Raw genomic sequence first — 13,972 nt, 5'->3', positions numbered from 1 at the left:
AGTAAAGCAATTTAGAAAATTTTTTTTTTAAATAGCCTTTTTCTTTTGGAATGATTTTAGACTTATAGAACAGTTGCGAGGACAGTACACTAGTCCCTATATATCCTGATTCGGAGTCAGGGAGCAATGGCTTCACGTCCCAGTTCTGCTGTTTGTTATCGTGCCTTTGGACAGGCTGTTCAGCCGCTCAGCTCCTCAGATGTGGCTTCCTCATTTGTGAAATGGCGCAGTAAGCCTCGCTTTAAAGGATTGCAGGTGAAAAGAATGAGAGGATGTGTAAAGAGCTCTGTACATGCCTGGGCCATTGATGTGCTTGATAAACACTAGCATTTACTGTTATTTATATGGATTATATGGTTGCAGCAATAAATTAATGAAAATAATACATGGCAATAATTTTAAATGGCCAATGTCGAATCATTATAGTTTCAGCTTTTGAAAGGATAAGTTCCATCTCCTTCCTTATCTTACTCCTTCTCTTGGGCAACTGGAGGAGCTCTTAGCTCCCCCCTTCACCCAGGCTCAGTCCACACCAGTGCAAATGGGTCCCCCATCATTTGGTCTCACATTGTCAACAAGCGTCTCCCACCTAAAGAAAGGCCAGGAGGATGGAGTGGGAATACCCATCTCCTCAGAGAGTTCAGGCTGCTGCAACAGAAGTACCACAGCCTGGGTCGCCTAAACAGTAGAAACGTATTCCGCACAGTTCTGGAAGCCCAAGACCAAGGGTCCTGCAGCCCCCGTGTCTGGTGAGCGCCCACGTACTTACAGGCGGCTGTCTTCCCCCGGTGTCCTCGCGTGGCCGAAAGCAGAGGGCGCAAACTCTCTCCTGTCTCCTTACCAGGGCGCTGATCCCATCACAAGGGCTCCACCCTCATGACCTAATTATGTCCCAGAGGCCCCCTCTCCAAATGACACCAAACTTGAGGATTAGTGTTTCAGTGTGTGAGGTTGGAGAGGACACACGCGTTCAGTCCATGGAACCTGTCCGGGCTGAGACGCTGAAATGTTCTGTTCTGGTCTGTTCAGTGGGGGCTCCGGAGTGGCTCACAGAGCACTCCCTCTGGGGCTCTGGGCCTGGGTGCCGGGACTCCCTCTTCTATGAGCTTCCTATTGTCTTTCTGCTGTGCTTCCAGTTGGGGATGGATGGTGGGTGGAAGGGAGAGAAGCTGGGGGCCCAAGAAACTTCTTCCCTTTCAATCATCTCTGCGGTACTGGGCTGTTTCTCTACTTCTCAAACACAGAGACCAGGATTCCCAGGCCTCTCTGTGGGCCACTAGAGCCATGTATATCTACCTCTAAGGACATTCCTACTATCTGATTTCTTTAGGAGAAATGAGACAATATTTGGGCTATGCATTCAAAATCAGATTTCTGATGCTTCAAAATTTGGTAAATAGTTGATGACACTTGAATTTTTCCACATTTTTCTCTGCTACCAAAAGATACTTCTTATTATCACTTATCATCCCCCTTAATCAAAACAAAGACACCAACTCAGTCCTGAGAGTTTGCTTTGCCTCCTACCCACCTTTGCCCATATGAACTTGCCCCCAGCACACACACATTCTCTCTCTCTCTGCCTCTCTCAAAGAAAGAGGTGATGATCAGTCACAAACCTGGGGCTTTAGGTCAATTTCAGTGGCTCTTTTCAATGCCTAAGAAACTTAGCAGGGGACATTGGGAAATTCTGGATCATTACAGTCTTAATGGAAAGCCCCAGGTCAACTTGTCTTCAGTTTAACAGCTAATGTTGACCTTAAGACACCATGAAATATGTTTGAAAATGTTTCCCATCAATACTTTCTGGAAACAATGTTGGCTGCTTGCAATGGAGAACTTACTGATAGAATGTGCACCTCCACCATGCCATTCACCAAAGATACACTGCAAAAGTTGTTCCTGCAAACATACTTTCTAGTGGTGAGGTACTTTTTGGGGCAGATGCACTTTCTGATGAGGTGGTGGCTCTGAGGGCACATATTCCCCAAGAACTTCCCATCCTAAAAGCTACTGAACATTTACTACCTTATAGGCTGCATCCTTTGCACTTCACGTATGCTCTCATTCAAACTGCACAGTAAGCTGAGTTGGCACTGCAGTTATCCTCACTACACAGTGGAAACTGAGATACAGAGAGGTTTATTAACTTTCTCACAGACATAAAGGTGGGAAGCAGTGAAACCAGGATTTGAAGTAGGGCATGCTGACTTTAGAGTCCGTAATTGTGGCCACCGTGAAGAGGTTTTATCTCAATTCACTCTAGAGTGCGTATTTCTTAGGAAGCCAACATTTAACTGCAGGCAGGCAGCCTCATCAAAACAGCAGACAACAATTTGAGAGCAGTTCCCATCATCCAGCAGCTTGCAAACATTTCCTCAGTCTTCCCCTTACTCTTAGTGTCCCCACAGTGATGTTACTGATGGTAGATAGCAGAGCTTTGAGCAATGTTAGTGCCATAGCTGAGGCCTGGATCTTCCTACTTGGCCACTAAGCCCATCGGCTTCTAAGCCAGTATATTCTCTCTTAGCTCCTGAGCCAGTGCTCATTCTGAAAGTTCTTGCAGATTGATAGAACCAGGGATGTTCACACTAATGCCACGCAAGAGCCGAAAACTGAATGAAAACTGCTTTGTTACTACAGTGGTGACTGAGGTTGTCATTAGGTCTGCAGTGAACTAATTGTTGTTTGCCCAAACAGAAAAAAATATCAGGTCTCCAGCACTTCAAGTGAGTTCATTGGTAAAGAGGCCTGGTGGTTTGAGGACAGCCTTGAAAACAAGTGGCTGTGCTTCATCTGTGCCCCATGCAGGACCTTCCCAAATCATTCTAACAGAACTCCCTTTGCATTTTAGAAGGTGGGACAGAGGAGGGGGAAAAGCAGAATGTCATGGACAAAAGTTCTGACGTCTGTGAAGACAAGTGTACAAAGGGTTGTAGAGGGTCAGAAGGAGACATTTCCTCTAACTGGCTGGTCACCAGCTGTACTTCTGTCTTTAGCAGCTCATAATTTGTGGAACATCCTTATCGTGAGAAGGCCAAGTTCCAAAGAAATCTACTTTTTTGAAAGGTAAGGGGGAGATGCTGACTATTCTGTACTGGTGTGTGGTTTATTTTAGGTACAACAAAAGCTGGAATCACTTTGAGCAACGAAAAATATCATGAATGTTCTAGAGAAGAGAGGTGGAAAGTGCTTAGTGATCCTGGAAGCACCTCAACCAATGAGATAATGTGAAGCAATTCCAGATGAATAATTAATAGGTAATGATTCAGACTTGCTTGGCAGGCAGAAAATGACAAGGAGGCCAACATATTTGACCTTAAACTTCAGCCATTTTGCAAACAAGCATTCTGTGAGATTCATTCATTTTCATAAAGTACAAGGATAGCATTTCCACTCAGAGGGCATCTGAGTAAATGATTAACTGAAACAACTTTTTGGCCAAATGAATCAACTCTGCAATAAACAGTCTGGCAGCAGCTCTCTTTTTGTTTGGTTTTGTGTTTTTGTTAAAGAGATTTTTTTATTATTAAGATGTCATTCATATACCATCTTATGAAGGTTTTCCATGAACAACATTGTGGTTACAACATTCACTCACATTAAAGGGATTTTTTTTAAAACATTACAGCTTTACTTTTATGAAGCACTGCCCTACATCCTAGCAGAAAAGCAAAAACTTTCAAAAAGTCATATGATGTCATTTTAGCAATGTAGAAATAAGAAGAAAACCTTTTAACAAGCAAAAAAGATGTATCTGACAACAATCTTTAGCAGTGTATCTTAAAGCAGAATGTATAAATAAGCATGTGTATCTTAGTGATGCTGAGAGGATTTCACCTTGAAACTTGTTACCTGCAATTCCTTAATAAACACCACTTGTTTGTCAAGAGTTAGATTAGTCTCTGAGCTGGGTTATACAGGAAATCATCTCCTGTGCCACTGTAGGAGGCATTATCAGTGTCCTCCCTGAGTACAAGGATGGGCAGATCGAGTAAGAAGCAAGGAAGCCTTTGCCCCCTACCAGGCCGAGGGAGTCCGTGCACACAAACACAGCCTGGGATCCTAAAGGCCTTCCATAAGGCTTTCATGGCCTGCCTCGCACGGGGGACATTGAATTCTTCTCGTTTGTGTAGAGCAATGGTCCCAAACTGGGAGTGATTTCTCCACAGGGCACTTTTTAGTAATGTCTGGATATAATTTTTGGCTGTCATAGTGGGATCCCAGTGGCACCAAATAAACAAAACAGATCAAAGTAGTAGCACAAAGACTCAGGAAATTAAATTATCATTGGAACTATACAAAAGTCAGGTCAGGACCCTTGTGTTAAACTTAACCAGGGTGATTGTTGCTAAAATGAAAGATACAGATAGGACTCAGAGACTCTTAAGATAATGATCAAACTGTCTAGGATATAACTGAAAACCACTGGTCATACCAAGAACCAGGAAAATCACAACTTGACTGAAAAGACCGTCAATTGACACCAGAACAGGGATGAATCGGGTATTAGAATTACCGGTAAAAACATTTTAAGGCAATTATTATAGAAAAATAGAAAATATTAACAAAAACATCTCATTGGATGGGCTCAGGAGTGGAATGGACACAACAGAGGATAGAATAAAAGAATAAAGTAACAGAATTTACTCAATTTAAAAAACAGAGACAAAATGGGCTTAAAAAAAAAAAGAACAGAGCCTCAAAGAACTGTGGGACAATAACAAAATATCCAAAATTCCTATCAATGGAATCTCAGAAGGAGAGTAGAAAAAGAGTTGGATTGAAAGGGTATTTAAAAAAAAAATAATGGTTGGACATTTCTCCAATTTGTTGAAAGACAATTCTATAGATTTAAGAAATTGAAGTCTTCAAATACAATAAGTCCAAAGAAATTCATGCCACAGCACATCATAATTAAACTTCCAAAAACTAAAGAGAAAGGCTACAAAGCAATCAGAAAAAAATGTCACATTAACTCTAAGGGAACATGATTCAAATAAAAACACATTTCTGAAACAATGGAGGCCAATAGGAAGTTGCACAACATTTTCCAAGTGCTAAAAAAAAGAATTGTCAACAGTGAATTCTATATCTTACTAAACTATTCTCAAGAAACAAAAAAGAAATAGGCACATTCTCAGATAAAGGAGAACTGAAATGAATTTTGTTGTTACCCAACTTGCCCTTAAAAAAACGGCTAAACAAAGTAATTCACACTGAATGACATTATAAAACAAGGAAACTTGAAGCATTCAAAAGGATGAAAGGACAAAGTAAAGAGCAGAAATATGGGCATACAGTGGACTACCTCTTCTCATGACTTTTATAGATCATATTAATGAGTAGAACAAAATTTATAACACAATCTGATGATCAAGACAATGACATGTAAAGTGGGAATAGAAAAGGGACTGAAATGGAACTAAAGAGGCCACACTTTATTCGAATGGTGAAATGTTAATGTTACTAGACTGTAAAAAGTCACATATGAATATTGTCATGCTTGGAGCAACAACTAAGAAAGCTATACAAAGAGATGCACTCAAAAACACTATAATTAAATCAAGATGGAATCCTAAAAAGTGTTCAATTAATGCACAGTAAGGCAATAAAGGAAGAACAGAAATAGAAATAAACACGAAGAAAATAAATAATTAAATGGAAGACTATTTTAAATGTAAGTGGTCTAAATACACCAATTAAAAGACAGAGATTGGCACAATGGGTTAAAAAAAACCACAACAAACCATGACCATCTATGTTATTTACAAGAAACTCACTTTAATTTCTACAAAATAGGTAGATTGAGTGTTAGAAGGACTGAATAAAAGGTATCATGTAAGCATTAATTTAAAAAAGGAAGAGCAATATATTAATATTAGGTAAGGTAGACTTTATCTGAGCACAGAAACTTTCTACAAAGGGAGACATCACATATTGATAAAAGAATTAATCACCAGGAAGACATAACAATCCTAAAGATGCTATGTACCAAACAACAGAGACTCAAATACATGAAGCAAAAAGTGACAGAGCTAAAAGAAGAAATAGACTAATCCATAACTACTGTTACAGACTTCAACACTCACCCCCTTCAGCCAATGATATAATTATTAGACAGAAATTCAGCAAATCAAAATGCAGTTCATGTATATAAGTATACATGATCCATACATATTTCTATACAGATTTCTAAAATATTTTTCAGAGCTTAACTGCTGATCTTCTTGTGGTGAATTTCCCAAGTTACAAAAGATTGAAACTGGAATGTACTGAATGGTCAGCATTATGTTTCTTAACTTGCTCATTAATTCAGGATATAAAAATCTCTCTGAAATATCTGAGTTCTCTTGTGAGAAAACAAGTACATTTTTGGTTAACAGTATTTGCAAAACATGTGAAATCTGGTACAGAAGCTAAAAAAGACATTCCTAGTTCAACAATTTCTCTTTAATAATTTCATCAGACCTCACATAATCCAGTGACACACAAAAGAAGGGGGAGAAATTCAACTGAAAATTCTAGAACTTAGGAACAAAGTAATTCAAAAAACAGTGAAAGCTCACTGGCCTGATTGTTAAGAGATTTGTGTTGTGTTCATTGCTCCCCCATTGATAGCTGTGTGACTTGGGGCAAGTCTTTTACCCTCTCTGAGCTTTAATTTTCTCATCTGAAAAATAACAGGTTAAATTAACTGACCTCAAATGGTTCTTTTCTGCTCTAAATGTTTAAGACAATATGAGTCAATCTCATGCTTGTAAACAGGAAGAGTTCTTTAAGGCCTCCCAATTCAAAGGGCACCTTCAGAACTACCAACAGAGAACTCTGCTCCTCTGAGTGAAACTGAGATGGGCACAGAACACTGCATTCCACTGTGCAAGCAAAACTGAAGATCAAAGAGTAAGGCAAATCTGAATCAGGTTTCCCAATGTAACAGGCACAGTAGTGGGACAGGAAAGTTTTCATAGGCTCGAGTTGGCTGGGTTTGGTGGCCCAAAACACACACATGTTAGCACCAAAAGAGACTTCAGAAGGGGGTCTTTTAGGAATGTCCTAGTTTTTAAGAATGTGTGAAACACTTTATTCTAACTCAATTCTTAGCTGCACGTACAGCAAATGAACAAAGGCTTCTAGGGATGCAAAGTTCATTGAAAGGAAGATTGTAGTCTCCTCTCACTTGGCTTCAACTGGGCATCACATGCACATTTAATTATTTCCATAATCACCTACTTTTCACTGGGGAGAGGTCTTTTAGAAGACAGTGTGGGTGATATTGGTTCAGAGGCAGCCAAGTTCATAGGAAAATAAAAATTGCACTGGATGATGAGGTTGGTAATGATCTGTAAATCCAAGAGGTAGAGAACCCCCGGGTAGATATTAAGAATACTGTAATACCAGAACTGCTGCAATACCAATCCATGCAGACACACCTTTATTAGCATCTAGAATCTACCTGCTACCATGAATAGTGCTGAGGGTCTAGATGCATATCAGACACTTCTAGGGGATCTCACAGTCTGATTGGCTGTATGTAACCACAGTTATGGTTCCATCAGGAAAGGTAGCCCACTCAGGTGGGAATTTATTAATGGAACTGTTTGCCATAGGGTGGGCACAGTTAAGGGAGCCTATAAGGGCTCCAGGGGCACCAAAATGTACCTGTGGAGGTATGTATGTGCTTTAAAGGAAATTAGCCACCTCAAAATGGCTCTGTGCAGGTTAAGAGGGAAAGAGGATTACAGAGAAATCCTACCTACATGTCTTGAAGGTTAACATGATTGAGATTTGTCAGTTAGTTGCTTGTTTGGCACCATCAGCTGGAAGGGCCTCCCCCTTGTGCCCTAATGCAACCACACCCCCTCAGCTCTCTCACCGTCACCTCAGGAATTCTGATCTCCAATCCCTATTTCCATCTCACCGCCGTGCTGCCTGCACCATCACCGTGCAGAGTCTTCTGACACCTCCACCACGATTGGCTCCATGGTATGCGTGGGTGTGTGTCTGTGGGCTTAGGGTTTCCTTCTAATCTCCTCAGAGGCCAGCCCAGGTCAATTGCTTCCATAGCCCAGTAGATTCTCTGTCTTTAGGAAGCAAGACAAACACCATTCCAAAATGCTTGAGCCCATATCACTCATGAGGGTACTAATGTCCCAGTGAGGCTGACAGCTGACCAGCCCAAGGTCATGCAGTAGACTCACGCTGAGTCCCTGCTCTTTGTAGCTCATCATCCCGCATTTGGCCTAAGAATGGGTTATAATCTCTCCCAAGCAAAACTGTTGTCCATGCTGGTGGCCATGACTACATCGTTCTGTGCAATTTCTTTAATCTGTATCTTCTACACGGTGCCTGGAGTTTCCCATAATTTACTCAATGCATTCATCTTTAACTCAATCTTCTGTATATTTAGGATGACAGAATAATGTGCAGGATAAATTGGTTGCATTAGTAAGTTATGCATACCTTTATTACAGCACTTATTGTATCATGCTATAATTTTTGTTTACATATCTGTTCTTTGCCACTTGACGGTGAGTTCCCCCAGGGCTTAGGCTATGTATTACTCACCTGAGTATTCTACCTTCTCCCTAGAACTCAGCAGTTGAACACTTTGAACATAGCAGATTTTTTGCAAGTGAGCCAGCTTCATAATAAGTCTCAGTAGACAAGTATGCCTAGTATACACATATTCATTTATTCAGTAGATATTTATTAATTTCTTACTGTGTACCCAGCACTAATCTAAGCTCTGAGAATCCAAACACACCATCTATGAACTCTGCGAGATAATAGCGCATAAAAAAACATTGATTCCTAATTGCTATGGACTGAATGTTTATGTTTCTCCAAAATACCTATTTTTAAAATCCTAACCCCTAAAGTTGTGGTAATTTAGGAGTTTTCATGGGTGGAAAACTCCATAAGAGTGGAATTAGTGCCTTTACAAAAGAGATCCCAGAGAGATCCTTGCTCCTACTACATGTGAGGCCACAACAAGAAGACAACAATCTAGAAGTGATTTCTCACCGGACACTGAATTGGCTGGTCTAGCTTCTGGAACTGTAGGGAATAGTTTTCTGTTGTTTACAAGCCACTCAGTCTATGGTATTTTTGTGACAACATCCTGAATGGACTAAGACACTAATCATCAGGCAATTTGCAGAGATGTACAGGGTATAAGAAAGACGAGAGGGGGCTGTTTAATGTGGCCTGATTGAGAGGTTCAGGGAAGGGTTCCTAGTGAAGGAAACTTCTGAGCAACATTTTAGAGGATGGTTATGAGATAACCAGTCAAGGACACGTTGAAGGGAGGCTATCAGGGACAGGAAACAGTAAGATTACTCTTTACTTTAAAGGCATTACTTTACATGACAAAGCCAGGTACGGTTGGGAAACTGCCAGCTTGATGTTGTTAGAGGAAATCAGGTATGAGACAAAAGATGAGGCAGGAGAGAGTACCAAAGCCACTTAGGAATGGACAGTTTATTGAAAGTTATGGAGCTTGGAAGTTGTCCTTTAGATGATAGTGACACAGTAAAGGGACTTAAGCTGGGGTTGGAGATATGGTACAGCTGGTATTTTAGATAGAATCACTCCCTGACCTTGAGCAGAACAGAATTGGGGGATAGGACTAGAATCAGGAAAACCAGTTAGAAGATAGTTGCCATAGCATTGGAAGGAGATGAAGAGGATGTGAATTAGGGCAGTCATAGAAGGGAAGGAAAGAAAAGGACTGTCTTGAGCTTGATTTGGTAGATAAATGTATCAGCACTTGGTGATTACTTGGATTTGGAAGGGAGAGAGAGAAGACAAGGAAAACTCTCAGGTGGATGGTGGGGCCCTCCTCACAAGACAGAGAATAAAGATTACAGGTCAGGTCTGGGCAAAAAGTTATGAGATCGTTTTAGATATCTTGAGTTTGAGGTGCATCTGACTCAGTCAGAAAATGTACAAAAAGTAATCAAAGATATGTTTGAAGCTTTGAAGAAGATAAGGAGAGGGTTGGGGCTAGATGTATATAATTTGTGGTCATTAACTAGAAAGCAGTGGTGGAAACCGTGATGGTAGGCAGAACAGCAAGGGTGAGAACATAGAGTGAGATGGGCAGAGGACTGGGCCGGCTCCCTGGGAAACACCGATGCTCAGGGCTCTGCCAGAGAAAGAGGAGCTCATAAAAGAGACTTAAAAGGAGAGTTAGCACATTTTTTAAGTGTTGGGAGCTCAAGTCCTGCTCACACATGCCTTCCTCAGTGTCAGCTTTCCTGACCTCCTGACCACCCCAGGTCCACCTCTGTTATCCCCTCTGATATGTCCCCTATGTTTGCCTTCATGAAGCCACCTAATTATAAGTTAACACTTGATTGTAGTATTGTTTAATTTGTTTCCCCTGCTAGAATATAGGCTCCATGAGGGATTGAATCTCTCTTATTTCTAGAAAGCACCTGGCATTTAATAATAACTCAATAAGGGCTTGTGAAATTAAAGACTGGTATTCCAAATTCCCAGATGATAAGAATTTCAATGTCACTTTGAATAATCAAGTTCTCTGTATATTATTCAATTCAAAGTATAAAAGAAGTTTGTTTTACATTTTTAGCATTTCCTAAGTAAAAAATTTAAATTTCTACAAATTATGTTTCAAGTCAGTGAACAAATCTCTCCTACTTCTTCTGTATCTGCCAAGAGGTCTCCAGATACTTGGAGAGTGGAGACAGGCAGGTTACTAGCAGACTTAGTGTGTATTAGTTTGTAATATTGTGTAGCTAAATGGTGACACTGTCATTTGTTCCCCAAATCTCCACCTGGTCTTAGAGCAGGAGACAGATGGCCAAAATGCTTCAGGAAAATGTGTCTCTTTATTCAACTAGGGATACAAATTATCATGTGAATATGGTCAAAATGTAGAATTTCCTTTAGGCAATACCTTTGTGGAAAATTTTACAAGGAAAGATATTGAATTCAGAAATTACATATTTTCTATATGTACAACTTCACGTATTTATGTTACATGTATCATTCATTAAAATGCTAACAATTGGATTGTTAAACATTAAAATTCACAAATAAATTTAAATGATTGTACCAATATTTATGAAAGGCTTTATCTGTGGGCACTGAGGCTAATGCAGGGAAAAAAATCCAAGTGTTAAAAAGCCAGTCTCCAGGTTTGGACACACACATTTCAGAAATTTCAGTTTTTGTCTTCCATCTGTTTTCCACTTTTGCGCAAATCCTTACTCATCTGCAAACTAATGCTCACAAAGGGATAAACCCTTAAGTCTACAGTGACGTTTACTATGAAATACCCCAGGAGACATAGCACAATAACGCATAAGTGCACCAAATTCAAAGCATGGCTGATGCTTGTCTGAGGGAAATTTTCTGAGGGGAGAGATAGAGGAATCAAAGGGGCTCAGCAGGGAGTGGAGAAATACTGCAAAGAAAGTCTGCAGGTGTGATGAGTGAACATTGATTCTTTGTGGTCAGGCACACTGGTTAGAGTACAGATGGCAGCTCTGCCTCTTGTTCACTTTTAAATGCATCCTTTTAGAGTTCAGGGTTCACGTTCTTCATCTGAAAATGAGGATCATAATGGTACTTAATCCATAGTGGTGTTTTAAGAGTGTAGAATGAGCTAATATGTGTAAAGCATTTGGAACAACACCTGTCACATAGTGAGGACTCTAAAAGCCTTAGCTGCTATTGTTATTTGCAATTTTAACCTAGGCCATGGAGTTGGTACAGTGTTGGGCCGCCATTTCCCAGGTCATTCACTCCCCTGGGAATGGTTACAGTGCAGGCCCTCTACTGCCGGCTCAGGTTTGCGCTCTCTCACTTTCAATCCTGAAGCTTGGGTGGATGACTCTCAGGAGGTGGGTTTGTTTAGTTTTGTCCTCCATGTGCGGCCTGCAGTTACTTCTTCCAGTACTTGTCAGCCCTGGCTAAATCTTCCAGTAGCACCACTTACAGACTTAACTGACTGTAAGTCGGGAGCACTTCCCTTGGGACTTGCTCAGAACCCTCTGTGGGTGCCTAGGGAAGCAAGCTGGTGAAGTCACAAGGTATCACACTTCCAGCTTTCTCTCAGGTCCCTTCTGTTAAGTGTGAGGCGGGCCCGAGTTGCGTAAACTGCCCAGCTTAAGCACATTCTTGTCCTCTCCAAGGCAATGCAGAGACCCTCACCCTGTCCCAGCAATGTCTACTCTACACTCGGGTATGTTGGGGTCATGGCCACATCCGTCTTCCTATGCTTCCTTGACCACAGACCTCTTGCTGTGCTTCTTCCCTCCCAGGGCACAGAAACTCATGAAACGGAGTGTCTGAGACAGCCCTGGGTAGCCCTTGGTTCTCTAGGGAATAGGTAGAACACTAAAAAAATACTCTTGGAGTTGGTCCCTGGAGGCCCAAAGGTTATTTTAGATTTTATAGGGCCCCCGAGACCTCAGGAGAAAGATTACAACACCCTTTCTCTTTCTACTTACCTCCCTTTGTGCCTTAAACATGCTCACAATCCCTTCTTCCTGGTTTTTCAACCTGCTCTTCATTCTTTCAAGAGATATTATTGCAACTTCCTTGCTCTGCCCCAGTGAAATGGAAAGAAAGGAGAACACAGCCATGAAGGTGTTTCACTGGAGTTTATTGATATTCCATTAGATCTTATCGGTATAATAAGTCACTTAACCATGCCACCACCCCAGCCACACAGTGCAAAGTGCAGCATTCACATTGCTCTCTGCCCTCTTCCAAGCCTAAAGGTTAACACTTATACAAATCTGTGGATTACCTGCTCTTATCTGAAGGCATCTGAAAACTAGTAATAATCCTGTTTCCCAAGTTCATCAGGAAGAGAGCCTATGAGAGAGGCAACATTCAGCCCTATTGGAACTCTCAATCCCACAGGGGTGTTTTTCGGCGTCCCTGTCTGCCATAGGACTTCAGCCGTGACACACAGAAGGGCACCAGAGGAAAGTCACTTGAGACGTTCACAGCTCCCTGGCCAGCGCGAGCCATGACAGGGACTTCTACATGCATATACCACTTCCTTGTTTTGAGCTGGTATATTTTCCTCAATTATGACATCCCTGTACTAGGAGAGGATCCGCAGAACTCTGAAATCTTTCTTAATGGCGGCCCATGGAAGTACTTGACATTTATTAATATGGTAAGTTCATCTGGCCGTACCAGGAATTGATCTATTTGTCTATAATATTGGTGCTTCTATACATATCACCTTTGAATTTCTTTAAATATAAAGTTTCCATTATTTGCCTCCCTTCTTCATTCTTTGTGAGTTTTGGCTTTGTCTTTGGCTGGACAGTTTGCTCCGAGAAGCCCAAATTGCAAGTTATCTGTAGCAATATTTTGTGTCGGCTAATTGTTAAAAGCTCTTTTGAAAATAGCCTTCTCTTGGAGCTCTTCTCAGATGAGCTCAAGTGGGGACTAAATCATTGGTTTCACTATGGGACTGAGTATAAATGCAGGAGGGATTTTGAACTATTGTTGGGGAAGTCTGGAAGGAGAGGTAGAATAGCGTGTGTTGCGTGGGAAGTACAATTCCCAATGAGGAATAATGTGATTTCATAGCACACACAGGCTGACAGATCCATCTAAGAGAAGCGAGCACATTTGCCATGTTCAGATCCCACCTCAATTCTTAATAGGCTCAGGCTCCTTCTTAAAGGCAAATCACCCAACAGAATGGCAAATACACATTTTCAACTATTTACAAACCAGTCACATGAATTGATCCCTTCTTTGTAGCATGACTAAACACATTCTAATGAATGAATGAGCAAAAAACAGATTTTTTAAAATGTTTTCGGAATAGGTAAAAATATTTTTAGAGTTAAAAGTTAAAAATGATGCACTTTGGGAGGATGCTAGGTAATGTTTGAGATTTTTAACTAAAATGTATGATGCCATATAAACATTTGATTTCAGAAATAAGACAAAATATTCCAACCTTTTGGAA

General features: G+C 40.9%; 1 protein-coding gene across 1 annotated transcript in view; it reads left to right on the top strand.

The window, feature by feature from the left end:
• Window positions 1–12,940: 12,940 nt before the first annotated feature.
• The window catches only part of ADTRP (androgen-dependent TFPI-regulating protein), a 58,302-nt gene continuing 57,270 nt past the window's right edge, over window positions 12,941–13,972 (top strand). Inside the window, exon 1 of the mRNA XM_057493968.1 lies at window positions 12,941–13,162. Coding sequence (XP_057349951.1) covers window positions 13,010–13,162 — 153 coding nt within the window. The 5' untranslated portion in view covers window positions 12,941–13,009. The remainder of the gene's footprint in view (window positions 13,163–13,972) is intronic.

The sequence above is a fragment of the Manis pentadactyla genome, chromosome 16 (assembly GCF_030020395.1).
Source record: "Manis pentadactyla isolate mManPen7 chromosome 16, mManPen7.hap1, whole genome shotgun sequence".
In the NCBI taxonomy this organism is placed as follows: Eukaryota; Metazoa; Chordata; class Mammalia; order Pholidota; family Manidae; genus Manis; species Manis pentadactyla.
Note: the sequence above shows the minus strand (reverse complement) of the source record. Positions and strands in the feature narration are given on the sequence as shown.